Source organism: Kogia breviceps, chromosome 12, assembly GCF_026419965.1.
Source record: "Kogia breviceps isolate mKogBre1 chromosome 12, mKogBre1 haplotype 1, whole genome shotgun sequence".
NCBI classification, from domain to species: domain Eukaryota; kingdom Metazoa; phylum Chordata; class Mammalia; order Artiodactyla; family Physeteridae; genus Kogia; species Kogia breviceps.
Genome location: NC_081321.1, coordinates 57042683 through 57064890, shown reverse-complemented (window position 1 = coordinate 57064890; position 22208 = coordinate 57042683). Strand labels below are relative to the sequence as shown.

At 41.3% G+C, this 22208-nt stretch overlaps 1 protein-coding gene across 18 annotated transcripts in view; it reads left to right on the top strand.

The window, feature by feature from the left end:
- The window catches only part of BEST3 (bestrophin 3), a 73576-nt gene that overhangs the window by 20515 nt on the left and 30853 nt on the right, over positions 1–22208 (top strand). For 12 of the 18 annotated variants that reach the window (XR_010835837.1, XM_067009736.1, XM_067009731.1 and 9 more), the window contains 3 exons: positions 77–229; positions 3417–3497; positions 5186–5337. Coding sequence is in view for 17 of the 18 variants with exons in the window: in XM_067009736.1 (XP_066865837.1) it covers positions 77–229; positions 3417–3497; positions 5186–5337 (386 nt within the window). In the remaining variant the exon portion in view is untranslated. The other 6 variants (XM_067009738.1, XM_059080229.2, XM_067009740.1 and 3 more) reach the window with 5 other exon arrangements.

Below are 22208 nucleotides of genomic sequence, written 5' to 3'. Positions count from 1 at the left end.
TACTTGCCCACTTTGGCATGCTGTCTCTCTCGGGAAGCCAGCGCTGTGCTCTCACTCGGGTTTCTCTCTGTTTCAGGTTGTCACGCTAGCTGTCTACACCTTCTTCTTTGCGTGCCTGATTGGACGCCAGTTTTTGGATCCCACCAAAGGCTACTCAGGGCATGACTTAGATCTTTACATTCCGATCTTTACTCTCCTACAGTTCTTCTTCTATGCAGGATGGCTCAAGGTAGCCGACAGTCTCAGTGCCTGAGACCTGCTCTGTAATCTCCGTCACGTTCCAAACTCCTCACACTGATCCCTTTTACTGAATCACTCATTCATGAGTGAGTCAAAGGTAGATTTAACATTTAATAGCTCGGAGATGTTATTACTTTTCAACCAGGCATTAAAGTGGCAGGGATGTGGTGAGTACTGTACTGCAGGGGTCTGAAGCAGCTCATTTATGCAGACGCTACTCTTTTATGGCCACTGATTGTTTTAAGTCTTTGTGTGCTCGCATTAGGATTACAATAATGTAATTAAAGTAATAAGTGTACCTGCATTGATATTTTATACCACAACAAGCAACTAAGCAGAGTAAAAGAGAGTAAATAAGAAGCCTTGTATCTCAGACTTAAGCATTAATATTATATTATTATATTGGTTCTGCTCAACTCTGCAGATAATTAGCTTCTATCCCCTGAAATCCCACTAGCTGTTCCATGACATTAAATGCATTCCATTTTCAAAACCAGAACTGAGACTCAAAGGAATTCATCGGAATCAAAACCAGAAACCCCAGGATTAATGACAATATTTGGTTTGCCAGGAAATTAAAAACAGGTCAGAGCGGTGAAAACAACTAGTCCAATCATCAGTGTAGAATTTTATTTGTTCCTGCTACCATCGCCCCCCAAACCCAGATGTATGTAAAAGTATCAGCGGCCTGATTCTTCCATCTCTTTTGTATGTGACAGAAGAAGATCAAAGACAATGGCTTCATTAAGTTAATTGAAATCTAAAGACAGTTTGAAGATAATTTTAGTAAAGTAGAATTTCAAATGTTTGACCTTCCAAACTGCCACAGTGCACCGTCGAGGCCTTCCAGGTTGTGGAAGCATTTTCTCTGCAGATGCCTTTACTTTCACTGGTTTGAATTTTAACCAGGAAAAATAAATATGTCGGCACTTCAAGTTATCCTCCAAAGAGTAAAAGCATTTCCTTTACAAATGGCAAAAACATTTTTAACCAGATGACAGTAACTCAATTATTTTTACCCATTTAAGACAGAGAAAGAGTAATAGAGACTAATAGCTCTCATTTCCCATTAGAGAAAAAAGTAGACTCTACTTTTATAAACACAAACTCGCCACAATTGGCCCAATCACTCTGGTCTTCTATTGCCCTTTCCCCTGAGTTGTGCTGAGCTTTTAATTCTTCACTTTGTGTCCACATGAGATGTCTGACCAGCCTGGAAGGAAGAGCCAGCAGTTCCTGCCTTCGGAAGTGCTCTTTAAAATATTAACAGGGCTTCCCTGGTGGCGCAGTGGTTGAGAGTCCGCCTGCCGATGCAGGAGACACGGGTTCGTGCCCTGGTCCGGGAAGATCCCGCATGCCGCGGAGCAACTAAGCCCGTGAGCCATGGCCGCTGGGCCTGCGCGTCCGGAGCCTGTGCTCCGCAACGGGAGAGGCCACGACAGTGGGAGGCCCGCATACCGCAAAAAAAAAATAAAATAAAATCAAAAAAATAAAATAAAATATTAACAGTCTTTTCCTTTATAAAATATTTTGAAGGCAAAATATGAAAAGACAATCTTAGCTCTATTAAGAGACAGGTAACCCTAAGAGAAGGGAGTTTCCCCACCCAGTGGATTGGATCTCAGTTTCTAAACAGCAGTTTTGTCTTGACAATTCTAATATTTATAAATCTTTCCAAAATGTGAAAACCCATCTTAATCTTATGAACGGTGTATTATTCAGTTGTTTGCTGGCAATGGAGCCTCCAAGTGAGTAAAGGATATTTTTGTGACATAGTCGATTCAGAAACATGGATATCATTTTGGTAGTTAAGTGTAGACTCTAATACTATATGCAGGATGGATCCCATAAAAGTGAAATTCTGGATGTAACAAAAATATTTTCAGGACCCATCTGGTGGCCCATTTAATTTAAGGAAAACCCCAGACAAGAAAGGTAGACAGCCCCTTGGAACTTGCAATGAAGGACTCTGACAATGGATATTGCTGTGACTGATCCAGGGGCATGGGCCCTGCCACAGGCTGTCCCTTAGAACAAGGGGATGTCCTTCTCTAAGTCAGTGGTTCTGAACAATGGCCACACGTTAAAAACTCCTGGGAGCTCTACTCAATAATGATGCCTGGGCTCAACCTCACACCCATTAAATCAGAATCTTGGGGGGTGGCGGGGTGCGGACCCAGGCATCAATTTTCTTTAAAAGCTCTCCAGGTGATTTTGATGTAGTGGTTAGACTTAAACCCTAAAAAATATGTAGGTAGGTTTTCTACCAAATAGTCTCAGAATCTAGGAACTCAACTAATCAATGGCAACTTTGTTTTATACACTTGTTAAGTTTTTTACATCTAGGCCCAATGTAAAACCACATGCACTCACACACACACACACACACACACACACACACACACACGTGTCCAGGTAATAAAAATCAAAGGGAATTAATGAAAATAGAGACTAACAGGTGAGACATATTTGGTGTATAAATCTCTCATCAAGAAGGCTATTCAATTCAGGAACATGGTAAGAACATCTATTACTTACCAACTGTTAGAAGATATATGATAAGTTATTTAACTTCAAAGTAACTTACTAGATAGCCATAAATCATTTAACGTAAAACTAAGTAAGAAAAATTCCAGACTTACTAGCTCTGTGACTCATTCATTTAGCAGTTATGTCCAATAATTATGAAATCTCCTTGTATTATTTTCTTTAATTGTGAAGTCTTTCTTTGCTGTTTAACCTTGCCCACATTTACATTTTATCTCATCACCTGGCCCTTTGTAAATTCTTTCAGAGCACAGGCTACGTACCCCTCAAAGTGCCTAGCACAGTGTCTAGCACAATGCTCTTCTGATATTTGCTGGCTGATATTTGTACCTGAGAATCAGTCATTTGGCTCCTAAACAGCCCATGGCTTCTCCTATGGGGCCTGCATTGTCACCAGCTGAATAGATGGAGTCTTTGGAGAGCAGATTCTGCAGGTGCATGATTCACAGTCTGAGTCCATTCTCACTGGCTGATAAATATCTGCATCTGCAGAACAACCCACTCCTCTCTAGGCTTCCTATTATGAAAGGTGACCAAAGAAAGCAGAGAGTGAAATGGGAATCCTCTTCAACCTTCACTCTTAGTCTTCACAGCATCACAGTGGACTTATTCTATGTTCTCAATTGCAGGTAGCTGAGCAACTTATCAACCCTTTTGGAGAAGATGATGATGATTTTGAAACTAACTGGTGCATTGACAGAAATCTGCAGGTTAGAGGAGCTTTTCTTTCCTTTACAAACATTAATAATCTAAACAGACTCTGAATGCCGGACCCTGAACTTGAGTGCTTTAGCCACAAACAAAAGACGCTTGGCTATTCAGTATGTTGTTTCAAGGTCCTTTTGGAACCTCACGGGTCCTGGATCTCAGTTCCAGTAAAATTTAGTCCCTTTTAAATACGATTTCAAGCCAGTTTTCTTTGTAGGTTTCTTTACTAACTTTACATAGCCACTTCCATCTCAGTACAGACCAATATTTTAATTCATTCTTTAATCTGTTTCCTATTGCCACCTAAAAAGATTAACAATGACATAAAGTGGCAGCCACACAGTTCCCAACTCACATCATGTAGGTTCCTGCAGTCAGATGTCCAGCACCTGGACACTGGAAACATGGGTCACGCCAGCCTGTGTCTCAAGTCTCCCTCAATCACACCAAATGGACCCCAGAGCCTTTACCTTGAAGCATTATTTCAGAGAGATTTTTCATGAAGACGCAGCATGAGAGAATTTTGCTTTTAGGCAAGACTCTCCTCAACCCATTCTCTTCCCTGAGAACTACAGGCTGAAAAAAGGGCTTCCACTTGCTCACCTGTTTCAAGCCCTTACTCAGCTCTTACACAGGTTAAAACATTTTGCTGTTGGTTCACAAACTGGCCCCAGTACACAGAGGGCAAGGAGAGACTAAAGAAAAAGGTAGACCGCTCCAGATTGGTAGGTGGCAGGTTTAACAAGCTAGGAACTTAATTAAGAGGCTTGTCTTCAGTGGATACAAGATGAGTAGACCTCCACACCTACCTGCCAGAATCCTAAAATTTGATATAGAGGCCTTACTGGGGTTCAGTCATGTATTCAGTCCAGATGGTCTCAACAGCACATTACTATCTCAAGGTTGTGTCCTTGAAACAGCTCCCACTGTGGGAACAGTGGACAGAATGTACATTCCAAGGACAGGGGAGAGGAGCCTCCGATTACTCTCATCCAGCTCACAAGTCAACTGGCAGGTCACGACCTCTGTATTGACCTCTAACAATCACATTGCCAGCCTGTTGAGGAGGAAGTGTAATGCCTACACCACTCACTCTTTGTAAAAATTAGATTTCCAGAGGATTAATAATTTATTCATGCATCAGTTTGTCAAAGTCAAAAGGAGAAGACCACTATAACCCTAAACAGTATAGGCTTGTTGATATATTTTCCTAAACAAACAAACAAAAATTCAGGGCAGATAAGAAATGATATCAAGTATAAATATGTTTATGGAATCAATGAAATGGGATATTGAAATCTTCGGCTTCCTGCAATATCTGGGATTATGTGGCTGCTGTCAGGAGAGCCACTAGACAATTAGAAAACTTTGAGCAAAGAAGAAAAAGGTGTCTCTCCTGCCTCCAGATAAGATGCACTCCACTCTGGGGTATGCGGCTTGATGAATCTAGTCTGGGCAGTTTTATGGCTCCACTTATCCCCATTGCCAAGTGCTCTTAGGCAGTGAACGACATGTATAACTCTCTATAGCAGCACTGGCTGAAGCAAATATGAACTACAGACATTTGTATATTCACTCATTCACACTGTGTTCTATCCCATTCCAAAACCCATGCACCCACTAAACTTATTCGTTCTTTATAAATACAATTCATATCTGAATTATTCTAACACTATAATGATGATTTTAGGTCTCCCTTTTAGCCGTGGATGAAATGCACATGAGCTTACCCAAAATGAAGAAGGACATTTACTGGGACGATTCTGCTGCTCGACCACCATATACACTGGCAGCTGCTGACTACTGCATACCCTCATTTCTGGGGTCAACAGTCGAAATGGGGTAAGTGCATTTTAAAAACTCATCAATATTTAGAAGAGAAGTCACTGTTCTGATCTTTTTGTGATGTGGCCCTGAAGTTACTTTCATAAGAACTCTCAATTATTAATATCTTATAATGGTAGCCTTTTCAAATTTTCAGACATAATTAATATGTCCAAGAGAGTGAGAAACTAAAGAGACTGTAGTTTCTGATTTAAATATGGTGTGTGTGTATGTGTGTTTTGAGGTAATTTGCATATTACCTTGCTTTTATACCATAGCAAATTTTCCAGTAGTTGTGAAACTATCCTCTTTCTTTCCTTCCAACTTGAAGAGTAGTTTACTATTTTAATTATACAGTTGTTTATTATTTAATTATGACTATCATAATGAAATTCATCTTAACAAGTATTTGTTGAGTATATACCATGTGTAGGCACTGTGTTCAACTATTTTGAGACAAGCAAGCCTTAAGATAAATTTTATCAAAAGTGTTCTCTAAGATTATATTTTGATCAAACTGCCTTGTTTAGTATACAAGCCAGTGTCTGTTCCGTTGTTTTAACATAACGATCTGTCCCTATGTACTATGAGCTTTAAATAAATGGGCTGAGGCCTGCAGTAAATCATGCACAGTTCTTGAATAATTTTATTAAAACTGATAATGTATCTGATTTTGGAGAAATGTGTGAATGTGGGGGAAGTTTAAGTATATCTGCTGAAGGCAGATGCTACAGTTTCCAAGTAACTTAAAGAGAAGAGTATGGACAAATTTAGAAAAGTAAAAAGAGCCCCTCCAAAAAATTACAGAAAAAGGAAAAACTTCTATGGAGTTTTTCTTATAACTTTTTGGCAAAACTATGGTTCCTTTCTCCCTGTGGCCAGTTCTAAGCAGATTTGTGAAGTGAGATTGTGTCTAAAGTTGCCACCTGTGACCTTCTTTCTCTTCCCCCATACAGTTCAGCCCTCCTCTTTCTCTACTGTTAAAAAACAAAATTCAACTGAGTAAATTTTAAAGATCTTACTGCTTTATTCAACAAGTCATGAATTGGGCAGCATCCAATCTAGCAAAGAGGAAGGAGCTTCAAGGGGCTATACAAGTGAAAGACTTGTGCAGGTAGAAGGGGGCAGGAAAAAGGCCGTTAGAGCAGGCAAAAAAAGTGGGTTGCTTATTGCAAGGTCACTTTCCTATAGGAGATGGCAAGGGTCTAGAAGGCAGACTACCTAAGTAGTGCTGACCAGGCAAATCCTGATTGATTGGTTTAAGATTCCATTTCTGGAAGAACCGAAACTATGTCTCCATTTGGTGACATGGGGCTTAGCATAAGTGACTCTATTTGGGGCCTGTTGTCTTGTTTTTAATACTACTATGAGAATATCTAGCTTCAATCCTATCCTTATAAGGCTTTATTTTTAGCTCAATGTCTCCTAGTCCTCAAAAATAATGGGTTGGGGTGCTCCTCCAAAAGAACCTCTGAGGCTGAAACCCCTTCAAGACCCAAAGAAAAAGATGACTGAAGGTGGAATCTCAGGAATTGTGGCAAATAATGAGATGATGCAGGAGCCAGGACGCTCACCTTGCTGCCCTGAAAGCACAGCTTGGTGACGGTTGCCTACTCCTTGCTTCTGCTTCTAGATGCCTGCTAAGCCTGGGCCCTCCTGTCCAGGACCTCTTCCAGACCAAGGTACTGATCCCTACCCCAGCAGACTGCTCAGTCTCCATAAATAGCAATTTCCTGCTGTTTGACTTCTCAGCCTTTTGTAATATTGGGTTGGCAAAAACGTTCATTCGTTTTTTTCCGTAAGATGGCTCTAGTAGCGCTTAGTTGTCTTTAGCCCTCATTCAAAACAATTTTGTTCGATTGTATTGTGACAGCTGTCATATCAGTGTGCATTTAAAAGATACTTACCGAAATTGGTGAATTTTTGTGTAGCCATTTTAATATTGAAGATGTAAGGAAAAAAGCAGCATTTTCGGCATATTATACTTTATTATTTCAAGAAAGGCAAAAACGTAACTGAAACGCAAAAAAAGATTTGTGCAGTGTATGGAGAAGGTGCTGTGACTGATCTAACGTGTCAAAAGTGGCTTGCAAAGTTTCGTGCTGGAGATTTCTCACTGGACGATGCTCCACGGTTGGGTAGACCAGTTGAAGTTGATAGCAATCAAATCGAGACACTAACTGAGAACAATCAATGTTATACCATGCGGGAGATAGCCCACATACTCAAAACATCCAAATCAAGCGTTGAAAATCATTTGCACCAGCTTGGTTATGTTAATCTCTTTGATGTTTGGGTTTCACATAAGTTAAGCGAAAAAAACCTCTTGACCGAATTTCCGTGTGCGATTCTCTACTTAAATGTAACGAAAATGTTCCGTTTTTAAAACAAATTGTGATGGGCGATGAAAAATGGATACTGTACAATAATGTGGAACAGAAGACATCGTGGGGCAGGTGAAATGAACCACCACCAACCACACCAAAGGCCGCTCTTCATCCAAAGAAGGTGATGTTGTGTATATGGTGGGATTGGGAGGGAGTCCTCTACTATGAGCTCCTTCCGGAAAACCAAATGATTAATTCCAACAAGTACTGCTCCCAATTAGGCCAACTGAAAGTGGCACTTGACAAAAAGCATCAGGAATTAGTCAACAGAAAACGCATAATCTTCCATCAGGATAATGCAAGACCGCATGTTTCTTCGATGACCAGGCAAAAACTGATACTGCTTGGCTGGCAAGTTCTGACTCATCCACCGTATTCACCGGACATTGCAACTTCGGATTTCCATTTATTTCTGTCTTTACAAAATTCTCTTAATGGAAAAAATTTCAATTCCCTGGAAGACTGTAAAAGGCACCCGGAACAGTTCTATGCTCAAAAAGATAAAAAGTTTGGGGAAGATGGAATTATGAAGTTACGTGAAAAATGGCAGAAGGTAGTGGAACAAAAGGGTGAATATGTTGTCCAATAAAGATCTTGGTGAAAATGAAAACTGTGTCTTTTATTTTTACTTTAAAACCAAAGGAACTTTTTGACCAACCCAATATATTCTGCAGTGGCAGTTTCATGGATATCTGGTAACCTTCTCAATTTTGAAAATTAATAGGAGAGGTTTTTCTGTGAGTGTGTTTTTAGATCACTGAGTAAGCTTTCAACTTCCCCTCCACTCCCGTCATCAATTAATGCGAAGTATTTGAAGATCTACCTTGTAAAAGAAAAGAGACCAGCACCATTGACAGGGCCAGGGAATCATCGTGATGACTCTGTTTGGATTGCAAGTACCATTTGTTCTCCATTTCTAATGTCCATTGAATTGTTTTTGCATGATGGTTAAAATTATAATTTATTTTGGTCCTCAAGATTTTTTTTTTTTTTTTTTTGAGGTACGCCGGCCTCTCACTGCTGTGGCCTCTCCCGTTGCGGAGCACAGGCTCTGGATGCGCAGGCTCAACGGCCATGGCTCACGGGCCCAGCCGCTCCGTGGCATGTGGGATCGTCCCGGACCGGGGCACGAACCCGTGTCCCCTGCATCGGCAGGCGGACTCTCAACCACTGCGCCACCAGGGAAGCCTGGTCCTCAAGATTTTTATCTTGATCTACATATTTATCCTAATCATCATAATTTTACATTCCTTTGCAAGTGTCCATGTTCTTTAGAAAGTATTAAAATACGTATTTCTCCTATTTCTAAATACAGAAAAATAGCATTAGGAATTTACAAGACCTTGGAGAAAATACATAACCCAAATGATTACTGGGAAGATTAAACAAGATGGAAAGCATAAAAACACTAGATATAAATGTAGAGCATTATTATCAACTAGTACAGATTTCTTATTTGTGGATGTCAAACTGAGGCACAGAAAGCTTAAACAAATCTAAGCTATTTTTCATATTAAACTAACCTTGGAAATTTGGGAAAGAAAATAAAATGCTTGAGAGGAAACCAGGAAGTACGGTATTTAAGAATGGAACAAAAGGGACTTCCCTGGTGGGCCAGTGGTTGAGACTCCACGTTTCCAATGCAGGGGGCACAGGTTTGATCCCTGGTCAGGGAACCAGGATCCCACATGTGCACGGCATGACTTAAAAAATAAAAATTATTTAAAAAGAAAGAAGGGACTTTCCTGGTGGCACAGTGGTTAAGAATCCGCCTGCCAGTGTAGGGGACACGGGTTGTAGCCCTGGTCCGGGAAGATTCCACATGCCGCGGAGCAACTAAGCCCATGTGCCACAACTACTGAGCCTGCGCTCTAGAGCCCGTGAGCCACAACTCCTGAGCCTGCATGCCACAACTACTGAAGCCTGCGCGCCTAGAGCCTGTGCTCCATAACAAGAGAAACCACTGCAATGAGAAGCCCGCGCACTGCAACGAAGACCCAATGCAGCCAAAATAAATAAATTAATAAATTTTTAAAAAAGAAATAAATGTTCTAGTTCTAGTCACAAAATGTTAGTGAAAATAAACAGGTCTATGATTTTAAAAAATAAATAAAGAGTTATCACCTACTTTAAAAAAAAAAAAAAAGAATGGAGCAAAAGGTTACCAGTTGTCAGAGAGAATCCTGTAGTTAAGATGGCAGGATGGACCAGGCACAGGCAAAGGCCAGGGTCTATTAGGGGAGGCTTTTCTGAGATGTTTAACTGGACTCTGCTAGAACCAATTGATCAAAGAAACAACAGGCAAAAGCTCACTTGATCTTGACTTTCTGCATGCATGAATGAGGACCCTAAAGGGGAGCCTCACAGTCCAGGAAAGGTCACTGCAGGAATTCAGGCTTTTGGAAGCCAGCATTCACAGGAATGCCCTCTTTGATCCATTAGTGTCGATTCTTTCAATGATTGTGCTATTAGACAAGATGTTTCTGGTTGCCTATGATAGAAAACCAACTCAAACTAACTTAAGCAACAAGGGGTTTCTTGGGTCACATTCAGGAAGTAGTCTAGCTTTGGGTGTGACTGGATCCAGGGGCTCAGATATGTCACCAAGACCCGCATTGCCCTCTCTGTCCCTCAGTTCTACTTTTCTCTCCACTGGCTCAGGTTTCAGGCAGGCTCTCCCCTCCTGACAGCAGAAAGGCAAGATGGCAGCCAGCAGCTCCAGATGTCCAACCTATCTTCTCAGCAAATCCTATGGAAAGAGCACATCTCCTTTCTAACTCTTAAAATTAAAGTACTGGATTTATTATGATTGGCTGGGCTTGGCTAACATGCCCACTCCTGAACCAATAACTATCAACAGGAAGACACAATAGCTAAGGTTGGTTCGTGCATCCATCTTTGGACCAAGGTGTGTGGTCAGCCCCAACCAGCCATATGGAGTAAATGATACCTTAAGAAAAATCACGGTGCTATTACCAGGAGAAGGGTGAATGGTTTGCTGGGCTGGCAGAAACAATAGATGTCCTCTAAAATCTTAAAAGCTAATTCCCTAAGCATTGAATTGTTCACTCAAATACAACATCAATACCAATAAACAATCTGAAAGAGGCTCAGGGAAAAGGGAAGGTAGAAGTAAGGATTATTGTAGCACAGGTGGTTGATGATGATTGAGCCAATGAATTCTTTGCATTAGGATGAAGACTAGGTGTCAGCATGGTATGGATGCAAACATTTCAGTGTTTGCTGCTTGATGCTCGTAAAAAATCTTTTCCTGGATGAGTTTTTTAATTTTCTTATTCTATATAGGACATACGTTCCCAGCAGATGTAATTCAGAAATCAGATTTGCCTCATCTTTTCATATCAATGTTTCAGGTTTGTAATCACAATTCCCATGACCCAGAAATTCCAAACTCGAGGCAATGCCCTTCAGTAACTGAGCAAAAGTACTATCCAAGGGCAACCTGAGAAATTACGCTGCCTCCTACATTCTTTCACATTCAGCACACTATTCATTTCCATATAAAAAGGGAATCCCTTGGAGACAATTCCTTTGTTCTCTATATTCAGGAACATGGCCAAAATATTGCCCTATTTTCTACACATTTACTGAATATACATTACTGAAATAAAGTAATTCCCCCCTCTCATTTTTATCTCAAGTGCAAATTTAAATCATCACGTTTTTCCTTGTATCTTCACATGTGGAACATACTCATTCATTTATTCAGGCAATATTTTCTTTTAGGGTCTAGTACGTGGTAGGTTCGATGCCAGATGCTACAGACAGGCAAAAACAAACAAACAAAAAAACACACCTTTTAAGCTCACAGACATAATGAGGAGACAAGTTACAATACAATGTGGGAAATGCAGCAATAGAGAAACGCTGAGAGTCTTATGGGAACACAGGGAAGGTACACTCCACAGGGTCTGGTAAATCGAAGAAGGCCCTTAGAGTTGAGGAGTCTAATGTGTATCTTTAAGAATGAATTTAGAGCTAGCACACAGGAAAGAGGGGATTCAGCAGAAGGTACATTCCAGGCCATATGAGCAAAGACAGAAAGGAATGATAGTGTATTCAAAGTGACAATTTTTAAGAATTTCAGCTTTTTTGAGGTATAGTTGACATATAAAATTATAAGATAATTAAAGTACACATTGTGGTGATTTGATGTATGTATACATTGTGAAAGGATTCCCCCATCTAGTTAATTAACACATCCATCACCTTACATATTTATCTTTTTTTTTTTTTTTTGGTGAGAACATTTAAGTTCTCTTTTAGCAAATTCCAATTATGCAATAGTGTTATCAACTATAGTTACCATGCTTTAATTAGCTTCTCAAAACCTATTCATCTTATAGCTGAAAGTTTGTACCTTTTTACCTATTTTCTCCCAATTTCCCCCAACCTCCTAGCCCCTGGCAACTGTCTTTCTACTCTGTGTTTCTATTAGAGTAACAATTTGATATGCAAGCAGAAGAGCCAAGAAATGAATCTGGAGGGGTAGGTAAGGGGGGATTATGGAGGACTTTACAGCCTGAGTAAAGAGTTTCAGCCTTTTTCCAAAGCTATTAAATGACATGGTCACATTTGTGTTTTAGGCAGGTTGTCCTAGCAGCTGGCTGAAAGATGGATGCCTGGGGATAAGACCAGAGCCAGAGAGCCAGTGAGCAGGCCATTAGTATAGTTTAGACGGGAGAGGATAAGGGCCAGTCTAGGGTGGCGCTTCCAGGGATGCGGACTGTGGAGATGGCAGAAGGGACAGATTCGAGAAAGGAGAAGGAGTGAAGTATGACGGGGTGATTGGTAATGAACCAAGGATGATAACAGAGAGTAGCAAGGAGGAGCTGCTGAAAGGGAAAGATGATGAGCTTCCCTTTGCGTGGGTTGCCCTTTGAAGCATCTGTGGGCAATTCACATGGAGGTGGCCAGTGGGCCGGGAGCACAGAGACAAGGTCTAGGCAGGGGGATACATTTGACTGCTATCAGTACATGGGTGTGTTAGAACCTAAAGAGTGGGTGGAAGCACCCAGGAACCGTGTCAGGTGGGTAGGACAGAATACGAAGGGTAGAACACTGTTACTTAAAGGGTGGTCAGAGGAAAAGGAGTCCTTGAGAGAGAGAGTAGGAATGATCACTACAGGTGCAGGAGAATAACCCAGAGAATGCCCTGTCCTAGAGACCGAGGGTGGAAGTTGCAACATAAAGTCTGTAAAACACCATAGGAGTTTGCATTTTAAGGTCACTGGAGACTTAAGTGAGAGTGCTGAGCAGAAGCTAAATTGGGAGGCAAGGAGATCAAGATTGCCAATGAAAATTATTTTCAAAATAATTTTATAATGGAAAAATTCCAACATATACAGAAGTAGAGAACAAACTATAATAAACCTCACGTAGCTATCACCCACTTTCAACTATCAAGTCATGGCCAACCTGGTGTCACCCATCTTCCCACCCAACTTTACGGTACCCACCACTGAACCATTGTGAAGCAAATGGAACCACAATACCATTTGCATGCCTAAGGAAAAGGCCAAAAACTCACAATAATTCCTTAACTCATTAACTATCCATGTACTATTTTTTTGAGAAGTCTGGATTGGGGGGAAGAAATAGACCAGACAGTATCCAATGAGACACAGTCCAGGGTAATGTCATATTTTTTATTTGTTTTATAACATTTTAGGATGGGAACACCTTAAGCAGGTTTAGAGGGAAAGAGGAACCTGCCCTCTCCACCCTACCACCAATCCTTGGAATTACTTTAACCATCTCTACTGAATTTCACTGTACCGTCATGCCCCAGTCTTGTCTGGACAGACCCATTAAGATTCCCTATGGTATTTACTGTAGTACTGTCCACTGTATGACTTAGCATCCCTTTTATCAGAGGTCCTACGAGGGAAATTTTACCTCAGACATCTGTGGGAAAAAAGAAAGTTTTGCCTCTCCTGGGTAACTCTTACACTATTTCTCTTACAGACCGTGAATTTTATCATTGATGACGGTCTTTTCATTTTGGCCGCTGAAAGCTGAAAACCCAATTTGTAGACCACCTTTAGTCAGTCTGTGAGATTTTTTGGCATGTTTCTTTTGGCCTCATCTTGTTAGTGTTCCTTATTCTAGCTCTATCATATTAGCCTAACTTCATATATTATTGTATTGTGTTTATTTGTATAAGCTACCTCAAATCCTTTATAAGATGAAGCAAGATGTAATAAAGAAATAAATTGATAACTCTCGTTGCTCTGAGAAAGGAACAAAAAAGCACAGGCAGCATGAAAGGAGCTCCCTGGAGGAGAGGGAAGACACAGGAGCCAGGGGAATTGACAGAGAAGGGCCTAGAGAAGACATGGCGGGGGGGGGGGGGGGGGGGGGGCGGCAGGGCAGAGAGGAGGCCTTGGAGCCTGAGCTGGAGGGAGGGAGCTGAAGAAGGATGTTGTAAAGGGCGATGGGGAGATGGTGCTTGTTCAGCTAGTGAAGCAGGAACCAATGTTCTCACCACATCCAAGCATCATCATGTCTTAATCCAAAGGAAGTTATAACTAACAAAGCCCATCTTTCTCTGTTGACTCTAAGACCAAAAGCTTCTGTTTTAAAACAGCATTTTATTATTTCTAACACCAAACCAATGCTGAAGTTCCATCTCCCAATCTTTGTATGCGGCATGTTAAAAATCAACTTCAGGGACTTCCCTGGCGGTCCAGTGGTTAGGACTTCGTCCTTCCACTGCAGCTGGCATGGGTTCAATCCCTGATGGGGGAACTAAGATCCCACATGCCACATGGTGTGGCCAAAATAAATAAATAAAAAGCACTCAATTAGACAAAATCAAATCAACTTCAGAATGACCACTTTGAATGAAAAAAGGCCAGTTGAAAATCTGAACTGAGCACCCAAAATAGAAATGCTTTCATAGATATACTTGTCTTAAGCATTTAATAAACCATGTTAATTATTGTAATAAACTACTAATCTCCATCTAATAAACCTTCCTATGAATTAACTGAACAGTGAAAAAGAATCTTTCCTATTTGAACTCTGTTCCCATTACCACACCTAAGATAATTTCAGTTGAAGCTCTTTAGTTTGTTCTTTGTCATAATATAGAATGCTTTCTGATCTGCTATTTTAATTAAGGAATCTTTTCATTAGCTTAACCATGGAGACACTAGTAACTAAGATTAAGAAAACACTCACAAGCAGCCAAAAGAAGAGTTGTCCAAAAGTTGCATATCAGGAAAACATGCACAAACCCTAAAATGAAAAAGGTCTTCTTTGGGAAACAGTGGACACTTATGCTTGATAAACCTCACTTAACCAAAACAAACCTAGAATGCTCAAACTCAAGCCAACATTGCTGAAAATACATTTTTTTTTTAAATGAGGTCCCGGCCCAGCCTACCACAGCTATCTTGAGGCAGAATGCTTGTCTTCACATTATAACATCATGAGTTCACTCCAAAATTCTTATTATTTGTTAAATACTTGGGATTATCCATTAGCACAGATTTTTAAGGCTCTGAGGAATGGAACACATGGAAATTAAAGACCTGAAGTCTCATAACTCCCTTTAAATCCTGCCTTGGAAATCCAAACAGCAATAATTCCTTAAAGGCATTGGAAAAACCTTAACAAAATATCCATCCATAACAGCTAAAGGATTCGAAATTCTGGAGGAGAGAGGCTGCAGCTGCTTATGAAATAGATCACTTGAGTGTGTCGTGAGGGGTGTCTTCGTGGGACTGTGCTCACTCTAATCTAATCTGTGCCCTGCTAATCTAAAGGTGGGCTCTCAGCCTGGCAACCTAAACTGCTGACTGCAGTCCAGCTCATAAAACACTGTTGTATTGGCCTTTCCGTGATGATTCAAATATGTCAAAACTTCCTCACGTTGGTAGTGATCTTAAGGAATGGGTGTGTGAATTAAGGATCCACTTAACAAAGAGGAGCAATATTCAAATTTTTGTAGGAGTTCCTACTGCTTAGGAGTTGAGGAAGTTAAGATTTATTTGGTTCTGTGAAACTACAACCACATACCCAGAAATAATGACTTGTACGTATGTATCTTCATTCCCAAGGTCCTAAGAATATGCACAAATAGTACAGTACTTTTTTTGCAGTGAAATGTATATGTATTTAATGTGCACAAAGCATTTAGGATTTTACAGTACAGTCAGAAGTATTCTTAGTGATATAATACTTCAAATATATCAAAATATACATTCAAGCAAGCAAAGATTTTATTAAAGTGTGGTTAAATATATTTCTAGATGGATGTTTTATTCAGTAATCCCTTCTTAGCCAACTATATTCAAATATTTTAACTTTACAAGAAAAAACAAAGTTTGATTATACACACACACACACACACACACACACACACACACTTGCATGCTTATGCCATAAACAGCCAAAAATATCTCAAATTCTGAATCACTAACTTCAACAAAAACGTATTCTTGGAACATTGATTTTCACTTAATGTACCAGAAAGGAAAGGAGAGATGGAAACTCCCAAGGAGATGAATGTGCATTAAGTTCATAATTTTAGAACTTGCTCAGGGATTCTTTCATTTGCCGGCATGGGGTCACCACTGGTGCTTAGTTTTCACCTTCTAAGTGGTATGAGAGGTATAGATGGATTACTTTCCTTTTCTAACAAAACTCTCATAGGATACAAGAGTATGGAAAGGTGGGGACTTTAACTTTGGGCCACAATTTCTTTTTGTGACAGCCAATGGAGGCCAGGTGAGAATAAACAGAATGGTAATGTAAGGCTAGATATGCTTGTTCTTTAACCAGATTTGCCATAATCCTTGGTCCAAACTATCAGAGAGGCAACAGAGAGGCAGCGGGTAGGTGGTAGCCAGCTCTCTGGCCTCAACAACCTCCAGTGACGCTCCACAGCTTGAAACTCTTTCCTAGCCGGCGGGGCAGGGCACTGGGGGAAGGGGCTCGGCGGGGAATGGTGCTGGGTGGATACAACGTTCTGTCCACTGGATTTTTCTCACAACACTCAGCCCGCCCCTCCCAGTTTAGCATGAGGGTTGTTTACTCATTTTATAAATCCCTGGCTACAGCTTTGATGGTGATTCTGTAGTGCAGAAGGTTAAAAATTACAGTGTGCGCCTCTAACGGGTTTGAAGAGTACATTTTGCTTTGCCCATGAATAAAGGCTCCTGCACATGTGCCTCTGCCCCGATGGATCTTCAGGCAATTATTGGCTTCCTCCAAGGCAGCCGCCTGGCTTTGAGTACACAAGCAATTTGAAAACAATAAATCTGATGTGAGAAGTAGAATTCATCGTATTAAGTATCATTTCCCTAAATTCCTCATTTCAGTTCTGTTAAAATGACCGATTATTGGAATTTAAATTGTCAAAATTCCACTTTGTAAGTGGCCACAGAGAAGGAAAAAGCATCATCTAGTTTTATTCTTCAGTCTTTGAAGGTCTATAGTTACTTGATCACACTAATGAGAAGGAGTTTCCTTTGCAAAAAGCTTGCTTTGATAAAAATACATTACATCTTTCAAGTCATTGGGGCTGTTTTGGTCTTTCCATGTCAGACACACCCCAAGAAGCTGGAAGTCGGCTGGCTGCCATTTTCCGCAGTCCTGTGTCCTGTCTCTTCTTTGTTATGGTAACAGGAGGTGACAAGTATTCTTCTGCACCCCTGAGCATCCAAGCATCTTTTCAAGAGGCCTTAATTAAATCACAGCTGCTGGAGCCCTCAGACATTAGTCATTGGCAAGGGAGACTGAGGGGTTGACGGTTTAGTAGGTGCTCAATAGATATCTTGAAAATTGGGGGTCTTTTTTTTAACACTTGAGATTGAAATCAGAACACATCCCAATCCTGACATCGATTTGACCTGTAGAAATAACGCATGCTCTCCCTCCTTCCAGACTCAACTAGAACCAACTAGCCTGCAGAGCTTAACATAATCTATTCTCTCTCCAGCCACGTACACTTCTCCTCCCTTTCACAAATAGCCCAATACGTGCCACAACCTTTCTCATTCTCACTTTTTCTGCATTGATGATTTATATTGTGCCATAATGTTTACTGAAGGATTTGACAATGTCTGCAAATGGCACAAAAAACAATACTGGGAGGCAAGTCAGGGCAGTCCCACCACCTGACTGGCCTTATCTTCTTTCTCTGAAAAAACCCAGCTTAAGGGCTTCCCTGGTGGCTCAGTGGTTGAGAGTCTGCCTGCCAATGCAGGGGACACGGGTTCGTGCCCCGGTCTGGGAAGATCCCACATGCCTCAGGGCGGCTGGGCCCGTGAGCCATGGCCGCTGAGCCTGCGCGTCCGGAGCCCGTGCTCCGCAATGGGAGAGGCCACAACAGTGAGAGGCCCGCGTACTGCTAAAAAAAAAAAGAAAAAAAAACCCAGCTTCTTCCCATCCTTATATTTCCTCTCCATCTACTCAATACCCTAGTCTCATTAATAAACAACTGTTGTAGTCATCCCTTCCAACATGTCAATTGTTAGGTGGCAGCTTCAAGGTATAGCAGCATTTTTAAAGGACACGCTTGAAGGAGAAAAGAGAGTGACCTTCGGACAGACACTATTATTTCCTCTAACCATGTGTAGTCGATGATGATTTGGAAACCATCTCTGAAAGTTTGCCAGTCATTGACAGAGTCCTTTTTATATCGTCTACTTTTCAAAGCTTTTCCACATATATTATTCCTTTTGAACTTCCAAACACCCTTGTAAAGCAGGTAAAGTAAGTATTGTTGTACTCAAGTATGATGCTAAGCCACAGGGAGGTTAAGTGACTCTCCGAAGGTTATACAGCTGGGGTCAGCCTAGGCAGCAGTAAACCTGGCTCTGCAAGCCTCCGAAATAAATCATTCTCCTCACCACAGAGGCAATTCTCAAATTCCACCTGCTGGACACTAATGGCTGCATGGCACTTTCCATGTACATCCTCCGGTCTCTAATTACCTGCCTATCTCTGAGTGAATTCCAGAACATCAGACCTAGGTTTTTCAGCTGATCTTCTCTAAAATACAGCAATATAATGAGGGTGCTTACATTCTATCATACAATGTTTCTGCTATAATTGTTTTGGGGCATTTTAAGTGGTGTTATATTTGGGCCTCAGGATTGTACTAATCCTATACTAAAGGTCTTTAAAAATCAAATAAGGGGCTTCCCTGGTGGCGCAGTGGTTAAGAATCCACCTGCCAATGCAGGGGACACGGGTTCAATCCCTGGCCCAGGAAGATCCCACATGCCACGAAGCAACTAAGCCGATGTGCCACAACTACTGAGCCCTTGTGCCACAACTACTGAAGCCCGTGCGCCTACAGCCCATGCTCCGCAACAAGAGAAGCCACTGCAATGAGAAGCCGCGCACCGCAACGAAGAGTAGTCCCTGCTTGCTGCAACTAGAGAAAGCCCGAGTGCAGCAACGAAGACCCAATGCAGCCAAAAATAAATAAATAAAAATAATAAAGTTCCCTTTAAAATATAATAAAATCAAATAAAAATCAAATAAGGAGGAGCAGAAAGTCTCAAAGGACCTAAAACGTACATCCTTTCAATTGGGAAATAAATAATCTTTAATGTATTCTATTCTGCATGTTTTCAGCCTTAAACCATTTTGTCCTCAAACCTCAGTTTCTGCTGCCACATTGGCAACAAGAGAAAGATGGGTCTTGTGTGTTGGCAATGAAACCTCCATCACAGAAACATTTGGAAGAAAGGTCATTAGGTCTGTCACGCTGGGGAGTTTCACTTCTGCACTTTGATAGCGTGAAGAGCTGGAGGACTTCCTTCATCACTCCAGCATGAGATTCATAAAACTGCCCTCCGAGATCGCAGACCACCAAGTGTTTTTCCAAAGACCCACTAACGGGTCTTTCTGACTAATGGTGTGGGAAGTTCCCAAGTCATTGAGATTAGCTCCCCTTTAAAAATTTTCATGGCCAAGCAGAATCTCCAGAGCTGGTTTTAGGACTCGAGTCCGCCTTCTCCCCAGGTTGCTAGCCCACTGATTTTTTTTGTTTTTTTTTGTTTTTGGCCGTGCCACACGTCATGCGGGATGTGGGATGCGGAATCCCAACCAAGGATTGAGCCCATGCCCGCTGCAGTGGAACAGCGGAGTCTTGGCCACTGGACCGCCAGGGAAGTCCTTCTCTCCTCTCGTTTTCCTCTTTGTTTCATTCCTATCAATATTCATTTTATTTGCCTTATTTCTTAATAACCCTTTAAAAATGTTAACCCTGCCAAGACCTGTCTCTTGTCTCTGATTCTCTCCTTTGCCTTTCCTCGTTTTCTTGGTTTTTTTTAAAATAAATAAATTTATTTATTTATTTATTTTAAAAAAAGAAAAAAAGAAAGTTCCCAAGTCATGTTTCTTATCCAAAGCATTTCTGGATGAGAACATTCAACAGTGTTGCTTTCCATGTAGCTTTTCCCACTTGGACACGACTACCAAATGACACAATTCTAGTTATGCCCTCCACTCGCAAAGACAACCCACAGCTGCCCCACTGCCTCTGGGGTAAAGCCTTAATCCCTCTACCTGGTATATAAGACTCTTCATGACGCAGTCCAAGGCTACCAGTTTTATGCCTGACACTATTCTGTACACTAATCCGAGTATTTCCCATTCCTCACAAACACCTGAAGTTCCCTGCTGTCTAATTTGCTCAAGTCACTTCTTCCACCTGCAATATGCTGTCCCTTCTCTGCTTATCTGTTTCCTTTGCAGTGTCAAAGACCAGCTCAACAACTTACTTTGCCCCCAATTTAGCTATTTATATATATGCCTTCTCCCTCCTAAATTATGTTATACAGAACTTAATGCAACAAATGTGCTCATGGCAGATGCTCAATGCATTTAGTTGGGTATGTGGATAAATCTCATGCATGCACACCACAGTCTCAGAGGCAGGAAGGTGCAATAGGACCTCATGGGCAGTCCTGTCCGATGTCAGTGGGTGAATCAGTAGAACATCAGCAAGAGCACTGGCCTTTTTGCAGTTCGCTCTCTGCAACTGGTTTGTTTTTCTCCAATGTGTGACCCAAGGCCTTAATCCTCTGCCTCAGATGAGTGTGCATATCCACTACATCAGTGCATAGTTAGAAAGTTTGTTCCTTAGGGTTCACGAAGTTTTGAAGTAACGATAATACATTTTTTTTCCTAGAAGATTTTGTCATTCTTACAAGGTTGTGTGGCTTAAAGAGTAATTAAGGAAGACAAATCCCAAATAAAAAGTGAAGATCCCAAATGGAGGACAGAGGCCTGTCCTATAAAGAGACCTTGCCAGCTCCACCTCGGATTCCCAGAGCACATCCAGCACAGCAATCTTAGTGACCAACTGCTCTGGTGTCCTCCATAACTTAAATGGGTTCCTGAAGTGTGACTGGAGATCTGACCTAATGAAATGCAACCAGCAGGGTCACCAGGGCTGCTGAAGCATGAGTCTGCGTTTCTCAAGTCAATGTAACAGAATCCGAGCCGTGAACAGTGGAAGGTGGGCCAGAAGGCTATCTGGTAGCCAAGGGCACTGCCGAGGCTTTAGAATAACAGCACAAGGTTGTAATCGAATGCTATCCCAGGACATTTAGCCAGTTAATCATCTCAATCACCCATCTTTTATTCATAAACATGGAGGAACAACGTTTTCTTTGGCTGCTCACTTTGCCCTTTCAGGTTACACCAATATTATGCTGTTCCAAGTTTTCCCTTTATGTCCCATAAAATGCACCTGGTTAAAGCATCTTGTCACCATGGATGTCAGTGCGAACACTGGACTAGGATGGCCTGATCACGGGCAGGGCTTTAAGCAGTTTCTCTTGGAACTTTGTTAAGACTGTATATCCACAGAGTGGTGAGACAAATAACCACAGAATCTGAGGCAGGACCCTGACTTACTAACCAATATCCCTTACTGTTTTCTCAGTTATCCTTTTATTTCAGCCTTGAAGGAAAAGATTAAAAATGGTAGGATTATTTGTTTTATGTCTCCAATGTTAAAAATTCAACAGGATATTCTTAGCAATAACAAATCCATCAGATTTAATCACCAGCGGAGCCCAACTGCATTGCAAGTCCACACCACCTTCATGGATGTACTCTTTCCCACAAGTACTGAAGTGCAAAGCATGGACCAGGAATGTTAGCAAATGACCTCCGGGCAAGGACAGTATTTTACACATTATTCTGCCCCCGGGCTCTGCCTCATCTCTTGACACCTACGTAGCAGACTTTATATAGAAGAGATTAAGAACAAAGGCTTTGGAATCAGACTTCTGGGTTTAGCCCTCACTAGCTACATAGCCTTAATGAATCTCTCAGGGCCTCAGTTTCCTCACCTGCAGAATGTGAATAATAATGATACTAACATACACGATTACTGTGATAATTGAATGAATTAATACATGGAAGGTGCATAGTCAGTAAATGTGAGCTGTTGTTTGGATTGTCTTGAATTTAGCTGTGATCCATTGTTTTGGGGGGTTATATGGG